The sequence below is a fragment of the Phodopus roborovskii genome, unplaced genomic scaffold (genome assembly GCF_943737965.1).
Source record: "Phodopus roborovskii unplaced genomic scaffold, PHOROB, whole genome shotgun sequence".
Classification (NCBI taxonomy): Eukaryota; Metazoa; Chordata; class Mammalia; order Rodentia; family Cricetidae; genus Phodopus; species Phodopus roborovskii.
Genome location: NW_026126459.1, coordinates 9,502,453 through 9,527,824, shown reverse-complemented (window position 1 = coordinate 9,527,824; position 25,372 = coordinate 9,502,453). Strand labels below are relative to the sequence as shown.

At 40.6% G+C, this 25,372-nt stretch overlaps 1 protein-coding gene across 1 annotated transcript in view; it reads right to left on the bottom strand.

Moving 5' to 3' along the window:
* Positions 1-1,690: 1,690 nt before the first annotated feature.
* Atxn10 (ataxin 10) overlaps positions 1,691-25,372 on the bottom strand; it is a 140,223-nt gene continuing 116,541 nt past the window's right edge. Inside the window, exon 11 of the mRNA XM_051189558.1 lies at positions 1,691-1,974. Within this exon, the coding sequence (XP_051045515.1) occupies positions 1,706-1,974 (269 nt within the window). The 3' untranslated portion in view covers positions 1,691-1,705. The remainder of the gene's footprint in view (positions 1,975-25,372) is intronic.

Here is a 25,372-nt window from a genome sequence, read left to right as displayed (position 1 = left end):
TTTAACTCTTGATGCCCCAGAAGGGAATGGCTTCTTTGTGGATTACACTTTGGAATGGCTCAATATCACAACTGCATCTTACCTGCCACAGGCCTAGAATCTGATATTTCTTCAGTTTCAACAGCTAGCACCAGACAGTGAACCATGTATGAGGAAATTGCTATTTAGTTAATAGCTTAAACTATTACAAGCTTACAAAGCAAACTAAGCATAGCCATGAAGAAACTTACAAGGACTCGGTTTTAAAATAGTATTTTGTGAAGCTTTTGGCTGGGTCTTTACTGGTTTTATTTCGGAAGTATAAATGTGAACAACGCAATTTCTCTGGATAGTTTAGTTTTGAATATGCTTGTTCACAAAAATAATGCTAATAAGCACCCACAACATAAACCATCAGCTCATAGTGATTTTATTAGTGATGCAGGTAGCTACCCAGGGTCTAGTGCCCCCATAGTCAAGTTCTACTTGGTATAAAAATATAACAAAAGCTATATATAGATGCCAATATATTCTTGCTCTTCCAAATTACATTTGTGCTTATGGCAAGAAAGCTAAAACTGCGCAGTCTTTTGTGACAGCCACACTTTTAAGCAGAAGATGCTATGGGCGTTCCTTTTACACAGAGGCACAACACATTAAAGGGAGAACAAATATTCCCTTCTGTGTCAGAGAGGCACGAATATGGACAAAATGTAAGCATCTGCCCTTTTATGGAATCCATAACTCTAAATCAGCCTGGGATGCAAACAGTTAAGTGCCACATGTTCTTTCACCCATTCTCACTCTTTTCTAACTTCCAAAGGACAGGGCTCAGTGACAACACAGTGCATGAAATGAAGAGGGAGGGTTCTCAAATTAATTAACTGGAAATGAGTCATGTCAATGTTTTGGAAAGGCAGAAGGGAAGAAAAAAGATTGGTAGAATTAATCACAGTGAGAAACTTGCTTCAAGTGCCCGCCAGAGTTCAGAAATCCAATGAAAAGCAGAGAATCAAAGGAATGAAGCATACTTGCCATATGAAAGGATGCACAGGATCCAATCAAGGGTCCCAGTCTTTGCCAAGTAGGGGCTATGCCCTCAAAAATGTTTATTATCCACTATAACGGTAAGCACAAGGTATATGACTGGAAAGCGCGCTCTACCCAAGGGGACAAAGGTGAGGCAGACAGTTACACTTACTGCAAAGAAAGAAAGAAAATGTCCACTTGTAGCTTATACACATTGAACTCTAAAGGGCTGAGAGGTTCCAGCATCTGTGCTTTACATTTCCAATACTTGGGATTTCATATACTGCTGAAATGAGAGATCCATGAGATGGGATCTGATCATGTTCAGATGAGAGGTCATTCACTAAGGAAAAAACAAAACAAAAGAAACAGAGTCATAGCTACAGCACATCTACTTACAAGAATCATAAAAGGGAAAATACAGAGCTTTGCTTACGTCATGGTCATGGGGAACTGGGAAGATCTTTAAAGATATACGCAACAGCTTACAAAAACTGCAGTAAATGCTGGCTCTTTAAAAGGAAGCTGTTTTATATCATGCATATGTTTCAGAATGTTTTTATATGTCATGATCTGCATGAGTTGTAATTTTAAGCAAATGGCATTACAAAGCTTAACCAAAAAGTTCTTTGCAGCACTATTCAGTGCTGTCTGGTAATCATGTCAGAGAGCAAGTTCTCCCTGTCTTCTATGTTCCCTATAATGACCTCCCACTTCCAGGGTCACAGGGATGCAAGGACAGATTGGAGGAGAATAGTTTTATATTAAGAGTACTTACAGGTGGGGGAATGTCATTATTAGACTTCAGAATCAGTTTCTCCCCATTCTTTTCAACTTCAAAACCCATTTTCTTCAGCAGAGATGCATCTGCCAACCCCTGCTCTTCCATTTTTGCAATGAAATCTTGGTTTTGGCTGTTGTCTTCAGTGAGATTACGCACAGCATACACCACCCACTGCATCATAACTGGAGCCAGAGTGAAGGAATTTAACTGCATACTTCCTCATTTCAGTAACTCACATGACTGTTAGAGGTAAACAGTGGAGGAGTACAAGAATACTGATGAGGTTTTCTAGACTCGTAGAAAGAATATAAATATGCACTCAAAGGGGAAACCATTTCAAAGGCTGTTAACAGTGCACACGTGCTTGTGTGTGTGTGTCCAGTGTGTGATTCAGCAACCAGCCCCAGGGAACAGCTCACTGAGTGTCTGATGAACAAGATCATGAACACACACATACACAGTGGTGGTGGTGGGGACAAAGACCCAGAGGTTTATGAACCCAGCAGCACACATATGCACACTCCTGGGTGTTATGTCATGTCACTAGGGAAGGACAAGAGGAGCTCTGCAGACAAGTCAGAGGCACTGGGGTGGGGTGGGGGTGGGGGAAATCAGACAGGAAACTAGTTCTGTTTAAAGTGCAGTTATCAGTGAGAATGGTTTCCTAGGAGTCACCATGGAATTTCTCTCATTCAGTATTTCAGAGACAAAGCCTCAGCTGTGAAGGGTTTGTTAGGTTCAGTGTGAAACACTCATGCCCTAAAAGCACACGACCCTCACTGCCTCCCAATGTCTAGGGCCTCAAATGAAATGCCCTGCTTGGTGTCCCCACATCAGAAAGAAGACGATAGAAGCTTGGAGTCACATCACTGCATTATTCATGATGATTCAGGCGACAGGAAAACTGAAAGTTGCTGCTATACAGCATCCTGTAAGGCAGAGACTACCAAGGATAGGCTTTTTGTTTAGGTCTTCACTCTGGTTCAGAGGGGACCATGGGACCCTAGGCTAGTATAAATATATTCCCAAGAAATAGGCCTATCTGCTCACAATCAATAGAGTATCAAAATAATCAAATCCAGAGGGCCGGGGATGCAGCACAGTGGTCCAGTGTGCTTGCACAACATAGCACTCACTGGGTCATGGTTTTGGTCCCCAGCACACACAAAAAAGGAAGGATCCTTTTCCTGATAGCCATTAGATACACCACTCAGGCAGTTCCAAAGGCAGACTGGTGCATGAGGCTCTAAAAGGAATCAGACCAAGCTTCTGATCCTAACCTAGACTTTCCTGGCAAGAGGACTGGTTCTGAGACATTTCTAAACTTCCAATCAGAACTGGAACCCAAGTGAAAAGGGTAGGGGCTCTTCTTGTAGTAGTTTAAAAAAAAACAAAACAAAACAAAACAAAAAACAAAAAACAAAAAAACAAAAAAACAAAAAAAAAAAAAAAAAAAAAGACTTCTCTCTAGTTCCATAACCTTAAACAAAATCCAAACTTGAATCTATTCACTAGGAAGAATCCAAGCATTAAAAGCAGGAGTACTGTATGATCAAGAGGTGTTTCTGGGGTTTTTACAAGGTTGTGCCATTCTAGTCTTTATAAATGAACTCTGGATCATAACCCTTTCCATCCCATCTACACTACTTCAGGTCAGTTCTCCTTCTGAGAGTGACCCTTTCGCTGGCTGGCCTCAGCCTGTGAGATGGACTATGGTGCTTGGACAGAGCCTAGCACAGAGAAAATGTCTACTTCGTAGCCTTGAATGAATGGGTGAATGACCTGTTGGTATTTTAAGGTTTATCACTGAAACCACTTGAGGCTGACTGTTTCCGATGGCATAGAACAGAAGCGGCACTTGCTGGCGGATGTTGAATCCATGCTTATCACCCCTTGTTGAAGACTGTTTTCACCTGTCCATCATGACAAGGCCCAGCTTCTTTATCGGGCTCTGCTTATTTTCTGAAAACCAAATCCACACAAGTATTGCTATAAAATCCAAATTTGCATTTCTCCCCTTTCCACAGCCATTAGGTCTCCATCCCTGCTTTTTCAGCAGCCATTCTCAGTGAAGTCCCAGGTACTGTGGGAACCTTCCAGGGACCTCACTGATTCTCAACACCAGTGTAAACTAAGGCTGTTACAGGCACCCACTTTTAGTAACACTTCTCCTCACACTGCACTGCATTTAGCTATGTGCACCCCATGGCCAGGTACCATACTTAATTCACTTTTATGTCTCCAGCACCCAGTCTGGCCCCTAGTGTCCAGAACAACACCTATTTGTTGAAATCCTCCCAAGTTCCCACTACTTGTATGTGTTTCTAATAACTGCAAGCTTCTAAAGCATGATTGTTTTCTTAGTTATCTGTCTTTGTCCATTGTCATGCACAGTGCAGGAAAATAATAGCTGAATGTATAAAGGCAAGTGCATCCTCTCTAGTGCCACACAGGTAGATCCATGATGGCATCAAAGTGACCCCCATACCAGTAATGTTCTGCCTTCACATCCCAGTGGTTTCCTGAATCATGGCTTCTAAGAAAGCAAACTCAATACAAATACAAGCCAGGCAAGGATGCTAGACTGTGTAAACAAAAGGGCCAAGACAACCAAACACCAGCAGAATTCTATGAAAAGTTGATTTCATATATATTCATCTCAGAGCAGGGTTAGGAATACCATGAGCATGGCAATTTATCATCAACTCACCCCTAAGTATTTGGAAGCTAAATTATGTATAAAAAAACCCAAAACCCCAAGCCAAACCAAAGCCAAAAATATCTGGTATGATGCCTACTGCCTGTAAAAGGAAAAGGCAACTTTGCAGTGAAAGTGCCAAGATGTGGAAGCGAAGGAGTTTGGGAGAACAATAGTCACAAGAACATACTGGAACTAACACCACAGCACCTGGGAAGTCAGAGATAAAAGATCAACTGCAACCAGCACTTGTCAAGCAACGTTGTATTTAATGGTTTTTCATGTTATCAGTGGCATCAATCAGCTTTCCTAGGATTCCATAAAGCTCAGAGTCCTGCACATGTTTTCAGGCAGACAAGAAGAAAGCACCCCTCCCTCTAAGTGAGCACCAGCAACTGATGGTGCTGTCCATCAACATAACAAACACTGCCTAAAGGTCCTCTGGACTGTTTCAACTCAAATGAGAACATCTGGGTACTACTGTCCAGGGCTTCAGATTTCTAAGTTTACTTTTATTAGGTGTTCAGGCTCTAATTTTTCTTTTTAACTTAAAACTTTTAAACTTACATATCAAAGACATAAGATTGTTCATATTTTGGGGCTCCATGTGACATTTCAATGTAAATATGTGCATACACAACAATGTGCACACCTATTTCATCCAACAATTTTATTATTAGTTTGCCTACTAGTGTGTGTGTTCATGCATGGTGTACAGGGGCATGCATGCTATATTTATAGAGGTCAGAGGGCAGCTCTGTGGACACAGTGAGGTCTCTCCATACACCTTTACATGGTTCTGGGGCATCAACTCAAGATGATAGGCTTGCAGACCAAGTGCCTTTACTTTCATTGAGCCATCTTGCTGGCCCTCTTTTTCCTTTTTAAAATTTGTGTGTGTGTGTGTGTGTTGTGTTGGGGAGCATGTGTGCCATTGTGCATGTATGAAGGTCAGCACTGGAGCTCTTCTACAGAACACTTTGGTGTTGTGACTAGGCCACAGAGACCACAATGGCAGTTGGCACCATGCCGCTGCTGCTGTACCAGGAAGGGGAAGAGGAGGAGAATGAGAACAACTGTGTTAGCTGGGTATCCCATATGTCCATGCTCTGTGGAGTTAGTTCTCTCTTCACTTCAATGTCGATTCTAGGATCAAACTCAGGTTGCCAGGCTTACAAGCACCTTTACTCACTGTTCCTTTATGGTGAAAATACTCAACATCCTTTCTCTCCAGAGTTTTGAAATTTAAAGTACAACATTATTAACTACTGTGCCACAGCACCTATCTGATGATAACTTAGTACTCATAGATGACAAAGAGAAAGTATTCTTTTAGAAGATTGGAATGAAAAGAAAAACACTGCAAAATACAATCTTAAGAGCTGTCTGATCCGCAGCCCTAGTTCATGAATATGTATGGGCTCCTTGTTAGTGTGCTGTGAAAGGCTGCAGCCTGAGTAGTCAGTTCAGAACTAGACAGTCTTAAGTGTCACAAGGGAGATTAAAACAAGTCCCAGTTAATATTCACATTGCCCTCTTGTTCCCTCTGTAAAAGGACAGGGAACAAGAAAGAGTGGGGGAGAAAATTCAACATCTTCTAAAGTCTCTAATCCTACCAACACTTCAAGTCCTTTATTGTATGCTCAGCTCTGGAGAGAGCGCTTCTACTGTTTCCATAGCTACTACAAATAGAAGGCATGAGCCTGTTTGTCGCAAAACTGCCTTGAAAGGGCCCGCAATCAGCACCGGAGCTCTTCTGCAGGACACTCTGGTGTTGTGACCAGAGTGACTCTGGTTGTAGGCCAGAGACCACAGTGTCAGTTGGCACCATGCTGCTGCTGCTGTACCAGGGGTGGGGGGGTGTGGGGGGTGGGGGGGGAGCTGAAAACACCTGCGTTAGCTGGCACTGGTGGGTCCATGCTAAGCTGGAGCTGTGAACAGGTTAGGTGACTCAATATTAGTGGGCAGAAAATTATAGGGGCAACTTCACAAGCAGCTTAGTACCAAAACTTATGTGCAAATCAATTTTAAAGTATAATCAACTGAGTTAAAATGTTACCTGTCAAGATAGACTTCATTTAGGCAGAATGTTTCTAGGAATCAAACCCAACAGACTTCAAGTCTGAGGATGGCTGTTGTCAAGGCCCAACCCCTGTCTAGGAGCCTGCTGAGACTAAGGGCTGGCAAATAGCTGGCAAGAAGTAATAAACAGTTTTATATATTTCATATAATTTTCATATATGTTAGGGAACCAATTTCAGTGTCTAAAAATTCAGTTCTAACCTCTAGTTGGCCAGGACCAATCACATGTGTGTGACCTGTGGCCTCTGAGAGCTAAGAGGTTGTAAGGACAAAAGACCAAAGAAGTATGCTACCCTTCAGATGTTGACTTGTTGCCTTGAATATGCAAGGAACCAATAAGCAAGAAACTATTAAAAGTATGGGTTTAGAAAATTTGTATTTATTTCATTGACAGCAATTTAAATATTGTTTATTTGAATTTTTACCTTTCTTACTTGAATTTTAGGATATAAATGTACTTGACATAATACCAGTATATGCATACCATATAATAGCTACTCTTCACCTACATAATATGTTGAAAAGTTATTTTAGTCAGTGAGCCAGTAAAGGAACAGGATTTATTGCATACAGCTTTAGAGGAGCTATTGCTATAGGGCAGACAGCGGGCATAAAGCTCTTCCAACAAAACTACACTGTTAGAACAGTCAGTGACAAGTCTCCTTCAAGGGCCTTTACAAACCATACCATGAAAGTGTTCAAACTATGAAAAACAGGTTTAGAGCATAGCAAGAAGTCCTGTTATAAAACTTGTAGAAATGCTTACATTACTAAAACCCAAGTGTGCTTATTTTCATCATACAAAGCAGGAAAAACATGGGGGGTATGGATAAGGAACAAAGTGTGTTCAGCACCCCTGGCCTCTTGGTAGGAGCTGAGTGGCCTCCATCCACCCTCCCCACAGAGGAAGGATTAATTCATGGAAAGGAGGGTTAAACAATGCTACTTGAGAAGCAGCTGTAGAATTGTGTTCAGAACAGAGGCTAGAAGGAGGCTCATGGAGAGGAATGGGCAGACAGGATGGAGGAGTTCCATGGAGAAAGGTGTCTATTCTTCCACAAAGCATAGGTTTCTCTGCACAGGCCAACCATTTCTAGACATTCAAGATATTTCTGTGGCTTTCATAATAAAGTTCATTTTACTGTTAACTTTTATCATTATCTTTGGTTATCAACACTCATTCACTACACACTGTTTTCATTTCTACTAGAGAGGAAGATCCTCCCGAGTTCCTTGTATGGTGCTGGAACCAGTGTATGCAGTAATCACCGCAAACCACCCACACTGGGCTCCTCCTATTGCCCTAAATTGTTGGACTATCTGGTATCTAATTTTCTTCTCATTTTGTATTTTAATACAAGGGAACATCTGTGCTGAGTGTTTCAGTGAGTGCCGCATGTGCTATTTCATGGTTTGCAGCCTGTTGTCTTAACAGTGTCTAACACATCACAGCTCAAGTCATGTGTGCATACCTGTCAACTTACTAATTAATGGCTACCTGCCAACCCCGAAAGCAGTAAAAAGGAAAAACAAATAGAAGAGGGTGGGAAAGAAAAAAAGAAACTGCCACATTTGTGAATTATATATAGGTCACAATATGGAGAATATGTGTCCTAAATACAGTGCTACAAATAGCAAGTAGTTTCTGCCTACACGGGAGAGACCCCTCAGAACCATTGCCTCTTTAAAGACTAGGTGATTTCCTGCCTTTTCCACCACAAGGAGACAGAGATTTCAGAGATGGTGTAAAACTGCCTGAATAGCTGTCATTGGATGGAGACTTGCTCCTTTGTCCAAAGTCTACGTTCACTGTCATTACAACATGTAACTTACTTTTCCTAGAGTGACCTTTAGAGATGAGGTAGGACACTGTTTCAAGGGCCTCCTCCTCAAAGCCATCTCTCAACCATTTAAAGCTCCACTTCCTGATAGCATCTGTGGGCAGGGTGGGGAACCATGCCACATACTGCCCTCTGTCTGGACCCTGGCTGGGTTCCTTGCCCTCTCCTTCAATCCCAGATGCACATCATCCAGCATCCAAGATGAGAAAGAAAACATACTGTGGGCCCATCCAGCTGGCAGTGAAGTCATGGGAAGACGACCTTCTCCCTGCCAGGCAGTCATCACTCGCACTGCCCACTCCAAATGCTTCTGTGGCGAGCAAGGGCTGTACTCACAGGTACCTTGTCCTCACAGGGTTTTGGTGGTGAAGGATCTTAGAGCACTGAAACTAATTTTGTACATTACATATTCTGGAATCCTTTTTACTACCCACTTCAAAGCAGAGCGTGGTACAAAGCAGGCACAGTCTGGCATCCCTATCACACTACAGGTTTCAGGATCAGAAACAACCAATACCACTTCTAACCCAGACCACACCAAAGGGCTTTGGGGCCACAAGTGGTTCCATTTGTATTTGGGGCAGCATTCTGACGTCACTTCTGAGACTAAATGGGCCACGGCATGCAGCATGCTAAGAAGTGTCCAGCACGTGCACTGAGCACAGGCATAGAAGCAGTATTCTATAGAACTCTGGGGATGCTTTCCTTCCTGTGTTCCCTGATTCTTAGCGAGTGTGTGTTGTTCATCAACTGGGCTCCTGTCTTATCTGAGCTGTTGCCTTTGGCAGTAGAGTTTCAGTGATCCAATCATTTAACCAGAGACAGCTTACTCAGTTCCTGTGTCAGATTTGGTCTGTGAGATGTTAAGGAACACATACACATGGCATTATTGTTGTGGGGACAGCTGGACAGAATGTTAGCCTTCTAAAGAAAACAATGCCCAGGTTTCCAGTCATACTCAGGTCCCCACTAACAATATCATGGCTGAAAGAGGAACTCAGGACACAGAAGAAACAGCAAGGCCCAACCTACTGGGTGAAGAGATGTTTATACCATACATAGAACTCTGAATAGAAGAGAAACATTGTTTTGTTTGAACCTACTCAGAGCACACTACCACACACAGTGCAGGCAAAGATTTGAAAGAGGAATTCACTTCAGTGTCTACCCCAATGTCAAGCCTGAGAAGAGAAGGGTCAGTGTATTTGCATAAAACAGGAAAAGTAGTAATAAAAACAACGGCAAAGAGTCTCTTCCAACCTAGAATGTGACAGAACATAGCTGGCTTAAGCACTTACTAACTCTATGGTTATCCTCAACCTACTGAAGAGGAAACCAAGATCCCCAAAACCAAGAGGTCAAGTAACCTGTCCTGTGCCCTGCAATAAAAAGTGGTGAAGCCAGGGCATAGACATAGGTAATGTGCCTCCAGCACTCACCTTCCATCTCAAGGCCACATAGCTTCCAAGCATATTCCTCTGCCTGTGGGGACTGAACCCCCAAGGGAGCAGGGCAGGCGTTCCTCCTAACAATCTGAGTTTCATATTCTGCCCAGACATTAAGGAAGGGAAGAATGATCAAGATCGAGACTTGAAAAAAGTTACTTTCACTATAAAAAGCCCACAGGACAACAGCAACCTGCAGATAGCATTCAGACCAACAATCTATGTAAAATACTTTTAGAAATAGCTAATAAACTAATGTTCAAAATGAAATGAAAATGTGGACTCAAGAAAGAAATCCCATCTAAATTACAGGAGATTAGTGTGGGTCTAGCACTAATGACATTTCAGAACTAATAGAGCGTAGCCGAGGGTCAAAAACAGTTCTGCACTAGGAAGAATTAAATGAAGAACACAAATAGCAAAGAGCTGCTGGATTTGAGAGAAGACAAGACACAGCAGGCATCGTCGAGCCAGGAAAGTCCCATCCTGTGAATGCCAGGGGCCTGGGCATTTGGACCCACTGTCCTTGGTGATGTTACTAGTTCCCCCTCCCCCCGGGAGGAGGTTGGCCATGAGTCACATGGCTATGCTGATGATATGCTGCTTCTGGCCCGTCCTCTCTCAAAAGCCTCCAGGAAGTCAGTAGTTAGAAGTGGAATGGGCCAGAAGACTTAGACAGGATCAGAAAGAGTTGTCCATGAATACATAATTAGGAGGAGGTGGCAGGAGAGCTGCTCTGACTCTCTCTGCATGGGAACCTCTGAGCCCGACTTCCTATCAGCATCCTTGTCAAAAATTATGAGACTACATGTATATGCAGGTGTTTATCTCTGGGTCTGAATTATATTGTACTAGTTCACAAGTCTCTATGACAATTTTAAAACTTAGATAAATTTGTAGAATTAGGAATCGTGAGGACTCTAGCAGTGTTTTGGTGTTCCCTGAGATCCTATGAATTTCAGAATAGGTTTTCCTATTGAGTTGTACTAAATCTAAAGATATACTAATAATTGGGAATTACTGACAGAAATATTAAAACCTTCAACTCATGAACACAAGTGTATTTCCACTCTCATAGATTACTTTTCTTTCAACAACACTTTCATTGTATAAGTCTTCTAGCTGCTTGGGTAAGTTAATTTCTCAGTATTTTAATGATGCTACTATAAATGTAACACTTTTTCTTCACAAGGTTCATTAGTATACAGAAATGCAATTGTTTTTAATGCATTGGTTCTATATTTTACTATTTTTGTAGAATTCATTTATTAGTTACAATAGTGTTGTCTAGAACAGAACACTTAAGAGTTTTCTGTATGTATAGCTAATCACCTATACAGACAGCTTCATTTCTTCCTTTCCAACTCAGATGCCCTTCATTTTTCCCTGCCTAGTAGCTTTGGCTAGAACCTTCACAACTATGTCAAGTAGGAAGTGAGAAAACAAGCCGGGGGGTGGGGGCTCGTGGCTTTAATCCAAGCACTCTGCAGGTAGAGGCAGGCAGATCTCTGAGTTTGAGGACAGCCTGGTTTAGATAGAGAAATCTAAGACAGCCAGGGCTATGCTTGAAAAGCCAAAGGGTGGGTAGGTGGGCATCCTTGCCCTTGCTCTGTTCTTCATCTCAGAGGGAAGGTGTTCAATCTTCTACCATTGAAGGTGATACATGCTGTGTACTTTTTACAAAGCTTTTATTATGCTGTGATATCTACAATGAATTTCTAGTTTGCTGACTGTTTTTTAACATGAAAGGTACTGAATTTTGTCAAATGCCTTTATTGTACCAATAGAACGGACCATGCAATCTTTTTTACTTGCTCTGTTAATATGGTTTATCAATATAACCAATTTAGTAGGTTGAGTCATCCCTGAATTCCAGGAGCAAACCTTGCTGGACTGTTTCATATAATCCTTTTAATATGCAGTTGAATTTAGTTTGCTAGTATTTTCTTGAAGATTTCAATGTCAGTATTCACACGGAATACTGGTTTGTAGTTCTCTTATAGTGTTTCCCCAAACTAATTTATATGGTAATGTTCCTCTCATGGAATGAAGTAAGAAGGGTTACTCCTTCTTCAATGTTATGGAAAAGTTTGAGAATGGCCAGTGTTAGTTCTGTGAATGTAGATTTCACCAGAAAAGGCATCAAGTGCAGGGTTTTGATCTTCTTACCTGATACAGGTATACTCAGCCTCCATTCCTTAGCAATTTAAATACAGTTTCAAATCTCTAGAAATTTATTCACTCAGGTTAACCAAATTGTAGGTATACAATTATCACAGCACCTTTATAATTCTTATTTCTATAGAATCAGTAAAGTATTGTCCCTATTTCATTTCTAATTTTAGTAATAGGAGTCTTTTCTCCTTTTTCATAACCATGTAGATGCAGGCTACCTAACTTAAAGATCCAGCTTTTGGTTTTTATCACCTAATTTCATAAAGTTATGAAAGTTGTCCATGTTAATTATCTTTTAAGATCTACTTGGGATTAATCTGTGTTGTGATATAGGGTCTATCCTGGGAAATGCTCCAGAAGCATGCCGATGCATTCTGTGTGCTGTTGATGTAGCTGTGGAAGACCGTTTAAAGTCTCTGCATTTCCTCTTTTTCTGACAGACTATTCTCCCTACTATTCAAAGGTGGGCACTGACAACCATTAAGAAAACTTTAAGCCAGGTGGTGGCAGTGCATGCCTTTAATCTCAGCACTTGGGAGGCAGAGGTAGGTGGTGAGTTCAAGGCCAGCCTGGTCCAGAGTGAGTTTATGACAACTAGAGTTGTTACACAAAGAAACCCTGCCTCGAAAAACTGAAAAAACAAAAACAAAATAAACAACAAAAAAACCCTTTTACTTTAGACTTGTCAGTTTTTGATTCATATACTTTTGTGTGCTTTTGATATGTACATTTTTATACTTCTTTGTAATATTTTTAATTAAAAACTTTTAATATTTATTTTAGTGTGTTGGGGGGACATGCATGCCACAGTATGTGTAGGTCAGAGGATAATTTGCTGGAGTTGGAATGAACTCTGGTCTTCAAGTTTGGTGGCAAGTGGCTTAACCTGTGCAGCCATCATGTCTCTTTTCTTGCTATGTTGAGTTTTTTTGATACTATGTATATTATGCCCCTCAATGTCTTTTGTAACCCCTTTAGCTTTAGAGTACATTTTGTCTGATGTAAACCTTATTTGCTTATTACTCAGTTATTTTCTACACTTTTAACCTTTTCTGTCTCTGAGTCCAAGCAATCTCTTATGGATAGCATAATTGGATCACATTTCACCTACTGTTAAGTACTCTTGTGACAAGAGCATCTATTCTTATTTAATTACTGATAAGGATTTACTTTTATGTCATTTTACTGTTTTCTGTCAGGTTTATGACTCTTGGCATTATTTCTGCTTTTGTGTGTGGTTCACTTTTTATGATGAAAATTTTGAACTCTTTTTTTTATTTCAAGGATTTACCCTTATCAATTAATTTCTTCACAATTATGCTGGTTATCTATTCATTCATTCATTTATTTATTGCTGTCAACTTGATACAAATCAGGTTCATGTGGGAAAAGGCAAATGCTTCCATAAAACTGACCTATAGGTAAGTCTGTGTGACATTTCTTGATTGATCTGGGGCAGTGCCAAGCTGGGCAAGTTATCGGAAGCAAGCCAGTAAGCTTTCCTCCATAGCTTCTGCTTCAGTTTCCACCTGTGCTTCCTTTCAAAATGGACCCTGACTGGAAGCATAAGCCAAATAAACTCTTTCCTCCCATGCTGCTTTTGCTCACAAGTTTTATCAAGTAACAGAAAGCAAACCAGAACATTAGATTTCCAGGTTCCATCTAGTGACTTCTAATTTCATACTATAGGTCTCCCTTGAACATTTTCTACAAGGTCAGGCAATGAGGATTGAACTCCTTTAGCCCAATTCTCTGGGAATATTTTAATTTCTCATGCTTGAAGACAGACATGGTAGTATGTTTGGATGGTAGGTCTTTTAACGCCCACACCCTATACACAATGAACACATCACCTCAAGACCTACTTTGAAGGTTTCTGACAATAAACATCAAATAATCTTTGTTGACTGCTCTTTCATGTTACAAGACATTCTTCTCTTGCTACTTCTAAAATTCTTTGTCTTTCAAAAGTGTGATTATAATGCATTTAAGCATGAATCTTCTGAAAATTATTTTCGTGTGCTTAGGTATGGTCTATGTTTGTACACATGTATGTACACATGGAAGCCAGAATCAACATTAGGTATCTTCCTCTACTGTTTCACCTTATTTATTACTATTACTATTATTATTATTAATTTATTGGTAAAACAGGGTCTTTCTTTCACTGAACCTGGAGTTTGCAGATCTGGCTGGTCTCTGTCTTCAGTAAGAGATATAGACAACTGACTTTTTACATGGGTTCTAGGGATCCAAGCTCAGGTGTTCATGCTTGAACTACAAGTACTTTACGTTGAGGTCACTGAGCTTCTCAGATATTCATGTCTTTCTCATCAAAAAATGGTAAGTGTTCAGTCATTATTTCTTTGTTCTCTCAGTCCCTTTCCTCTCCCTGCCACACTCCAACATCTACTGGTCAGCTTATTCCATCTCCCATAACCTTTGTTTCCTGTCTACCTTTCTTCCCCAAATCAGCAGTCTAAGGGTTTGGCATCTATAATTTCGTCACAAGGAAATAATAAATAATTAAGGCTAGGAGAATATAATATCCTTTACAGGATCAAACAAAATATATTTTTCTCTTTTAATGTATTGGTCCTAGAAAAACAACAGTACAGAGAATACACTTCCTGCTAGGAATGATAGCTTTAAAAATAAAATAGCAGTGAGTTACTATTTAACAGTTTTGAACAGCTGTGGTTTGTCAATGTTTTGTCCAGAGAAAATGACTGTTTCTACAAAGTCATTTTAGACAAAAATCCTGGCAATTACTCAGGGTTACCTAGAACATGTTTCTCTATGGCAATCAGCTACCCAATCTCTAAAGTGTCTTACTAAATGTAGACTACTCATGGCAATGGTATTTGAGAATAGCAATTTTAATGTTACTAATTTTCTAAACATAACCAGTCACCTTTGTTTGAAATACAGGAAGTTAACACAAAAAGAATACACAAACAGTAACTTTATAGGAAAACTGATACCTGAGTAGTAATACTGTTTATGAGGCAGACTCTGTGCCAGGAACTTCTCTGCACTATATCCATCAGCAACCATACTACTCTCACTCTAAACTCTGCAGCTTGTCTGAAGACAAATCTTCACCCTCTGGGATGACTATGGTCAGGGAACTTAAGTGGGACAACAGCACCTGTGACATTGTGTTTGTGAAGACATTTGGAGATAGGTGTAGCATACAAATCACACTGGGCTTCCTGTGACTAGGGTTGTGATTTTGAAAAGGAGTACAATTCACTGTAGACAGGCTTCTAGGAACCAGAGAACAGCTCTTCAGAGGCAGCAATGGCAAGCAGCCATTGCATGGGGGCAGCCTTGCTACTTTTGTTAAGTTGGATATAAAAGTGCTAAACTACAAAGTTAAGACTTAAAAACTCACTCTACTACATTACACATTTTGCATTGTAGAGAAACCAGGAGATGTGCCAAATATTTCTGTCAACATACTGAGTATATAATTTAGAAACAAAACAAAAACATTTATTAGCCACATGTGAAATGAGCCTTTAGTCCCAGAACTTGAGAGGTAAAGGCAGACAGATCTCTCTGTAAGTCTGAGGCCAGCCTGCCCTATAAAGTTCCTGATCCCCAGAATGATGTAGCGAGACCTGTCTCAAAAAACAAAACAGAACATTTACTTTATGTGTTTATGTACATGTGTGTATATATAGGGTTCAGAGGAAAACCTGTACAGGAGCTGGTTTTCTTCTACCATGTTGGTTTCCTGGGATGAAATTCATATCATTGGACTTGGTAAGAAGCATCTTTGTGATAAGACATCTTATAGGCCTGACAAAAGTTTCTTGTTGGTTTTAAATTAAAAATGCCCCAGAAGATAACTAAGGTAAAATTACTTAGGCATGAACTTCCAATTTTGTTCTTTCAAACTGAGACTTACACAGGTTTTAGGAACAAGAGTGGGTGTTATATAATATCAAAGACCAGACAGCTTTGTGTTTGGTGTGTCCAGGACATCCAAGCACACAGCATATACATCCCTCTCATGACACTTCCTTAACAAACAGTATTGTGTCCACTCTTGGGCAGATGAAAGGAAGGCAAGAAGCAGTCATCTATGACACAGCAGATATGAGAATCAGCCTGGGACCCTTCTGGTGAGGAGAAACCAGATATAGCAAAGCTTGGTTCACTCCTACTCCCCAGAGTAAAGGCTATCAGACAAACCAGGGATGCACCTATCATGCCTCTATGTATAACGCTTACTGCCAACTTCAAAGACAGGCCAGGGTACACAGCAGTCTGTTCACAATTAAAACCTGAGTGACTCTGGCAATGGAAGACAGATAAAATCAGGAGCAACACAACTCCAGAACACTGATTGTATGGATTCATTTTAAATGGGTTTGGTCATTTGCTAAAACAACCTAAGGAAAGGCGGCCCACTTTTCTAAAAGAGCATACATGTCAGCATGTCCATGTCCTCTGGATTCTAAGTTCCTTTTCTTGGGTGCCACTGCCAGAACAACAACAATGCTACACAAACAGGTCTTCACTTTCCATCTACATGGCAGTGACTTGAAATCTTGTCAAGGGAGTTTGAGGATAGAGGATGTGCACTGAGTATCACTAGTGCACTCCCAGCCAGAGGTCCGGGTCTTGCTCATTGCCTTCCCACAAGGAGCCTCTACTGTGTACTCACTTACCTTCTGTGTGGGCACTCACTAGCTTTTGGTAGACAAAAAAGTTCAAATTATATATTATCTCTTCATAGTAGGCAAGGGAAAGGGAATTTACTTTTTTTATTTTGGTTGGTTTGTATTATTTTTTTAAGACAAGAGTCTTATTACTATGTGGCACTGGCTGGTCTGGAACTCACAATGTAGATCAGGTCAGCCTCAAACTCACAGAGATCCACCTGCTTTGGCCTCCCAAGAGCTGAGAATAAAGGTGGGTGCCACCAAACCCAGGGAGACTTTATATCTTTAAATCAAAACTTATTTGTGGAAAGAACATTTAGAAATTTAAAGGAAAGCAGTACTATTGTAATTTGGTTTTTGATGTCAGATCAACAATGGAACAAGGTCTTGAGTGTTGCTTGGCTGCTTACCACTGAGTGCAAACAACTGTAAGAGTGCCCTCTCCAGAGCAGGAAACACATACTCTAGCAACAAGGTTTCCTAGTCATTAGCTGAGTCCTTTGAGATGTCCCCGAGGTTGGGTACAGTGAAATATGGAAGCAGGAAGGTATAGTGAGACTTTTCACTCACTGGTGAACATGAAATCCACAGCTCCCTACTGTAGGGGTCTGTGAATAGCCTGTGGAACTTCCCTTTAGCAACTTCTCTCTGATGCGCTTTGGTTACTGTTATTAAGTTGGGTTCCTCATGAAGAAACATAACAGAAAAAAGCATTCCAAATTCTCAATTTCACCAAGGTATGGCTGCAGGAGATAGGGTCACCTTGACAAAATTAGAATCACCAGGGAGACTGGGCTCTGGGGTACACCAGGAAGAGATTACCTTGACTAGGTTAACTGGGGTTGGTGGCTTAGGTCAGTGGCTAAAATGTGGACTCAGTTCAGAAAGGAAGCGGAGCAGGAGCATACAGCTTTCTGCTTTCTGACTATGACAATGTGGCAGCTGTCTCAAGCTCCTGCTGCCCTGACTTCCTCACCATTATAGATGGTTTCTTACACCGTGAGCTTAAAACAAATACCTTCTTTCTTCAGTTGCTTTTATCATGGCCAAAGGAAAAAAACTAAATAAATAGAAACACGGTTCCAGTTTCCCAAAGCAGGGTTCCAAAATGCACCGAAGACTAGTAAAAAGCTCTGTGAAGTTCTGTAGAGACCAACCCTGCCCACCAAGGGCATCTCACTTTTTAAAGATTCTTCTCTCACCTATGATTTAAGATATTACTAACAAAAAGGTGCCTTGAAACACATTTTAGTCACAGTTCTATGAATCCATGGACCCAGGATAAAGGATATACTTCAGGGAACAGGACCACAAAGACACCTGGGATGGGTTTCCTAACAGAAAAGGTCAACTGATAAAGGTGTTTTATTTATGTGACCTGTTTATCAACCATGACAGACAAAATTGAAGCACCTGACTTGACCAAAGGGCGATCATGGAGAAATTCCCAGAGAAGACATACAACTCAAGTCTTAAAGGGTAAAGGAGCTGGACATATATCCTAAGATGGCTACCAACTCAGCACTCAGCTGCTGACCTAACTCATTAGTTAAGATCAGACAGGACAACACCTTTTATCAGTTGATTAGCACATACTACATGCTTGTCACCAGGATTAACATAACACAGCTGCACCCATCTCTTCCTCAAGAAAATGCCATTGAAAGAAGCATGTTGTCCAAGCAGAAAGGAGGCTCAGATGGAAATCTAGATTTTCTAATTAGGACAAAGGATTTAGCCATGGAATCAGACAAACCTAGGGTTGCCCTGGCCCTTACACACATGAGCTGGGGAAGTTCTGACTGCAACTTAAACTCTTGAGCAGCATCAGTCTCCTCATTTGTAAAACTGAAATAATTACTCCCCAACTCTTAAGAAAACTGTGCAGCATGCACAGTGCAATGTGCATATTGATCTTTTTTTTTTTTTCATATGTGTGTTCCCAGGTGCCTTTCTAACAATAGTCACATCTCCAGCTCCCATAACCACTCTTCTGTCTACTACCACAGAGGAATCATATAGCACAAGTGCATAGTATATCCAGCTTCTATCAGATTATCAATCTCTTGCTTACTGAGTTCCATGACAAGCACAAGCACAATTTATTTTTCTATTTAACTACTGATAAACACCTAGTTTATTTCAACTTGAAAATACTTAGAAATGGTACTGGCACACATCTGCTAACAGACACATGTACACATTGGAGATCCACCTAATGTACACTGCTGGCCTGTGGTAATATTTGTGCACTCTTCATTTTGCTCTGGATGTCATTCCTGCAGTATCAGCACTGAGAGCAATCACAGATGAAAATTTACCTTTCTTGTAAGCACTAAGAGCCACAATAAGCTATATGCACAAGAACCCTTACTTGCTAAGGAGCTACGTGCAGGGTGCTTTATACACATGATGGTATTTCAGTCACTACAACTTGAGAGAGGGTGGTAGAGACTCAAACGTTAGTGAGATACCTGGAGTGAAGAAGTAATAGTAAGTCCAGGTCTATTTGGCCCTAGAGCAGATGCACCTGCTACTATGTCATGTTTCCTCAGCACAGATTACATGTTATTAGTCTTATAAAGCCTTACATTTCTCTACGTAAGTAAATTCTATTAAAACACACACAATCAAATGTAGTCTTTGAACACAAGGGGGGATTTAGAGATGAGATAGATTAAAGAGTGTGTGTGTGGGGGGGTCATAAAATACACATGACAACCCAGTTTGGGCTCTCTTTCTATCCCTGTCCCCACCCAATCCCCCCAATAAAAACAATATATTAAAAAAAAAAAACCCACATCAAGGAGTACTGATCAAAACATAGATCAAAAAAGAATGAAAAGAAAAACATTGCAAATAAAGTTCAGCTGTTCCTATTTGGGAACAACAACAAAAAAATCCCACTTGCCACAATAAACTGACAAATAAGAAATTGACTCTGCGGTAGTGAAGCTGGAATTTTCCGATGGCACCAGCTACTCTGTCATTACTGTGGGTGACCCAAGAGTGAGTGGGGGCGATGAACAGCTGGGAGCTGGCTGGGCTCACATCCCTGACCCAGGAGTACCCCAGTACAGGCCTTCAGGGTTAGGTTCCCCTCTGAGCCATGGCTTTCCCCTATCAATGGAAATCCCTGTTAGTTGCATAAGCTGCTTCCAAAGAATACCCTGTTCTGTTAAGTTAGCCTGGTCTTCCCATCTGCAGGTGATGGAGGAAGCAGAGGTCTAAGGTCTACAGCGAGGTCTACTGATTTCTCATGGGAAAGGATGGACATTGATAGAATCTCAGGACCCACCCCAATACCTGGTGGATGCTCAAGGACACTACATACCCAATTTATAATTTATCTAGGGACATCCAAATATATATTTTCTCTCACGTGCACACACATACAATGCACACATGAAGCAGAAAAATAAAAACAGAGAGAGGGAGAGACAGAACAAGGTGTTTAAAGTTTGATTAAAAGCTTGGTTAGGTTAAATCAGTTAAACCAAATTCAAAATATTGCCTAACCTAGGATAAAGATTCACTAAACAATTGAAGATCCCTTGTGGAAGTTTTCTTGGGCTTAGAGTTGCTCTACCTCCTAATTAATAAACATAAATAAATGCAAGAATAAAGACATGATAACACTTTACATAGGAAGAATTAAAAAGGAAACTCATGGCTGACTATGTTTCCTCCCTGAATAGGGCAGAGTGGATCAGTTTTAAATTTAAATTTGGACCTACTAATTTGGTAATGAGAAATGGGGGAGTTGTCAGCATTAAGTTTGCCCCTAAGTGTGCACAGGTAATGGGAACTATGATCATACACAGGATAGCACTGTTATCAGACTGAGCCATGCCACCTACCATCTGGAGCTTGGATGGCATCAACACCCTTCCTGGAGATCACCCTGCCTTTCCTAAGGCCAAGACCGGTGTCAGATATGTAAAAGACATTCAATCAACACTGCCAGAGACAACAGAAGAGAGTTCTGGGTACCAGAAAATCTAGGCACACATCAACATTTAAGTTATAGAAAAGGTAGGAACAAAGGAGCCAAGGAAGAGCCACTGAAAGAGGGGAGGAGAATCTATTTCAGGATCAAACTCAAAAGGTCAAGACTGGCAGTAAGCCCCCTTACCTGCTGGCTGATCCATTTTGCTGGCCCAAGAAACCTATTTTATGAGGTTCCAAACACAGAACTAAATACAGCACAGCTAGAGCATGGGAGGGGGTCTTAGATGTCCTGAACTACCTAAGAAGAGCAAGCATCCCAAAATTTGAAGATTCTGTTGCACACTCCATTTGCTAAGGAAATAATGCCAACAGTTAACAAACAAAACTCATGAAAGTAAAAGCTTATGACCAGCAACAAAAATAATTAATCAAATGCAGAATGGCCTACAAAATATGGGAGGAATCTTTGCTAGCTATACATCTGACAGAAGAGTAATATCTAGAATGTACAAAGAACACTAAAAACTAAATATCAAACAATCCAGTTAAATGAGCTAATGAAGTGAGCAGACAATCCTCAAAGATAAAGTATGACTGGTCAATAAATATATGAAAAAAACAAAAAACAAAAAAACATGTTTAGCACTTGTACCCATCAGAAAAATGCAAAAAACAAACACACAAAAAATACCGATACTGAGTTTCCATCTCACCCCAGTGAGAACAGCACTCAGAGAACTACAGATACCAGCAAGGATGGGAGTAAAAACAAAACCAACCAACCAAACAACAAAAACCCTCTTAATTATGGTGGGGATTTAACCAGTTCACCCACTATGAACATCAGAATGGAGGTTTCTCAAAAAACTAAAAGCAAAGCTAGCAGCTGACACAGCCATGCTACTCCTGGGTATTTATCTCAAGGACTTCAAATCAATATATCACAGAGATACTTGTACATCAATGTTTACTGCAGCACTGCTCATAATAGACAAATTATGGGACCAAACTACATGTCCTTCAGCAGAAAGGATAAAGAATTGTGGTATATGTACAGAAAGGAATTTTTCAGTCATAAGGAAATCAGGTTTTCTGCAAGAAAATGGATGTAAATGGAGACAGTCATATTAAGCAAATTAAATTAGTTTCAGAAAGACAAGAAAGACATGTTTTCTCTCATTTGTGGGCCCTAGAGTTTACAGAAACATACAAAATCATGCATGTATATATCATACGAAAGTAGAAGTGAAACTGTCTACAGGCACATTCAACCTGTGTTCATACACTATGTGTCCAATAATGGAAATGAGTGTAGATCAATACACAATCATGTGTAACTGCAGCGCTGGGGGTAGCAGTGACAGGTAGGTCCCTGAAGTTCAATGGTCAGAAGGCCTAGCCAAATCTAGGCATTTCAAGTTCTGTGAAAGATACTTTCTCAAAAAAAAAAAATAAAGAAGAAGGTAACTGAGAAAAAGGTGTAATGCAAAAGCTCTAGACTTCACATACTTGTGTGCAAATGTGCATTTACATATATACACATACCCATGTAAACATACTCTCCTCACATGAACAGATACACAACACACACACACACACAGTGAGAGTGCAATAAATGACTTCACCAAGAACTTTGTTTTGTATATAAGTACAAATATAACACATACAATTTATATGGCAAATGAACATGTTGTTTTATAAAGGTTTGGTTTTCTGCTTGTCTCATGAAGCAGGATCTTGCTAAGTAGCTAGCTATCTCTGCTGGGTTTCAAGTGTGCACTATCACTTCCATATCATTTTAGGAGATGCTCAGTCCCTTTAATAATGTACAACGGGGAACAGGCTCTGCAGACTTAATTGCGGTGCTGGACCTCCAAGGGAAGTGAGGTGGCAGTAAACAGAGCTAAATGCTCAAACTGTGAAATAAACAGGCAGTACCAAAAGATATCTATTACAGTATGTGGGTCTAGACTGGAGAGATGGCTCAACAGTTAAGAGAGCATGGGACCCATGTTCAGTTCCCAGCACCCACACACAGCAGCTTACAACTGTCTGTAACCCCAGTTCTAGGAGATCAGTAACACCTTCTGGCCTCTGTGGCCACATACATGTGATATGCATACATACACCACAGACAAGCACTTATAACCACAAAATAATAAATAAATAAATCTTAAAAAAAAAAAACAAAAAAAAAAACACTGTATAACATTTCCAAAGACAAAAAACAACAGAAGGAAAAACAGTTCCAAGGGTGGAATAAAAAGAATGGAGATACTGGGCACAGTGGCACACTCCTTGTAGGAGGACCATCAAAGTTTGAGACTAGATTAGGCTACATAGCAAGACTTTTTTCTCAAAATTAAAATAAAAATTGAAAGTGTGGAGTGTGCCAGAACCACAGTTAAACACCTTCTATTCTAGTACTTTGAAATAAGAAATGCTATTCAAAAATACATTATTCTCTCTCTGTGTCTCTGTCTCTTTCTCTCTCATCTCACTATGTTGTTCTGGTTGTGGCTGTCCTGGAACTCACTATGTAGACCAGGCTGTCCTTAAACTCAAAGATCTACCAGCCTCCACCTCCCTAGTTAGTGTTGGGATTACAGGCATGCACCAACACATACAGCATAAATACATTATTTTCAACAAAACATAGAAAGAAAGAAAAAAAGGGGAGGGGGAACTGGAGAGATGTCTGCATGGTTAGGAGCACTGGCTGCTCTTCTAGAAGTCCTGAGTTCAATTCCCAGCAACTACATGGTGGCTTATAGCCATCTATAATGGGATCTGATGCCCTCTTGTGTTGTGCAGGCATACCTGCAGGCTGAACACTGTATACATAATTAATAAATTTAAAAGAAATACAAAAAGCACCAAGAAAGAGGAACAATGGGAGGTGAGGAGTAATGTTGGAGTAAGGAGGCGATTCTCAGGAAACTTGCTGTGAGCAAAAGCAGCAAAACGGAAGCATAGAAGCTGTGGGGTCACACCCACGGGTAAGGTGGGCAACATGGTGCACAAGATTTCTCTATTTGCTTTGGTAACCAGACCGTAATTTATAGCCTACAACTAAAAAATAAATCCCTGGAGTGTAGTGCCTTCTCATTTCTGACAAGTCAACAGTTTGCCTTTTGTTATGATATTTCAGGATATAGCTCATTCTATTGTATACTTTATATAACTTTAAAATTTGGTGGGACTAATAAATAAAACTGTAAAGAACTATCAAACATTAAATCTCCTTATCATATTCAATTTTCTTAATGATTTAGAGGAGAACTGAGGGTCTCACAATGCTCCATTATCACCACAAAGGCCTGCATGCTGTCTGCATGAACATCCATGATATGCTTTAAAGTGATTTTTCTACTGCATGGACATGGTCATATGATTTGACTGCATATGCTCACCTTATGTCAGCAACTCCCATGGAGACAGTATAGGATAACCAGCTACTGACATGCAGGGCAAGTGACTGGACTTTTGGGTTAATTCCTCATCTACAAAAAGGGTCTGCTCATAGCAGCATCTGCTTCATGTGTTGTCTGGAAACACGCAAAAAAGATTAAACAAAGATGAAAGTGCTGTGAAGATGACTCCCTGAAGCACACTGTAACATTCCCCTTTGGACTCTGGTAAAAACAAGTACCAATGCTAAAAACCTTTATCACTCTCAGTTTAGGGAGCAAGAACGTAAACTGTGGGTAGAGATGAACTGTGGTCAAGATGAACTGGCGTTCTCACTGGAAAGACATCTGCAATTTCTACTGCCCCCACCAATGAAAACAAGCTTCTTTTATCTTTCCTTTCTTTGAGCTAAAAAGTATCTTCAGAATACTATGCAGTGACTGATGACACTGCATACAGTGTGTGAATTCTTTTGAGCCTTGAGGGTGGGTCTTCTAAAGCTCTTGATTTGGCTTTTCCTGATCTCATGAGTTGCTGTGCTCTTTAAATAAGATTTTATATTGTAAACTAGGCAAATGGCAGCATCTTTAGTGAAAAATTAAGCATTTCTCTGTTTACTTTCCTCTGAAATGTGTGATTATCTTCTTGGCAGAAGCCCCCAAGGGAAGGTTCTCTTGGCTAAAACACCCCGACTCATCCTAGGCTGGGCTCCTCATTGTCCAACCAAAGATTATTCTCTCAACTTTCAGCTTCACAAGGACTCCCCTTTCCTGTGCAAAAGCATAGGCCATGCAGGGCCCAGAGCAAAGGGCAGGACAGAAATTGGCTCATCAGGTATGTTCTTATAATTAAATAGGTTTCATTTCAAAGCTAAAGAGGTTGCACCAGGTCCCTGACTAATCATTGTACTAAATTAGTTTTATTTGGCATCTTGACTTGGTACAGTGAAGAAATAATCAAGATCTCACACAGAACACTAGCTAGGGAGGATGAACAACAACCCAAGAAGAGGCAGAGATCCTACCTCAGCAGCAGGGGTCTGCAGGACAGGGCCTTTAACAAGGAAACCAATGGACACAGAAACATTTCTTATTGCTAGAGTACAGAATGCTGCTCATGCTTTTGTTCTATCAAGCCTTTGTTATCAGTGCCAACTGACAGGAGTCTAAGATCTCCACATTGAATACAAGCCCAGTGTTGTATGCATATTCTAAGGACCACACACATACTTTGGAAGATGATACACAGCACAGGGGTGGAATGAGCTGTCTCTGTCACACATTTTAGCCACATGCTATCTT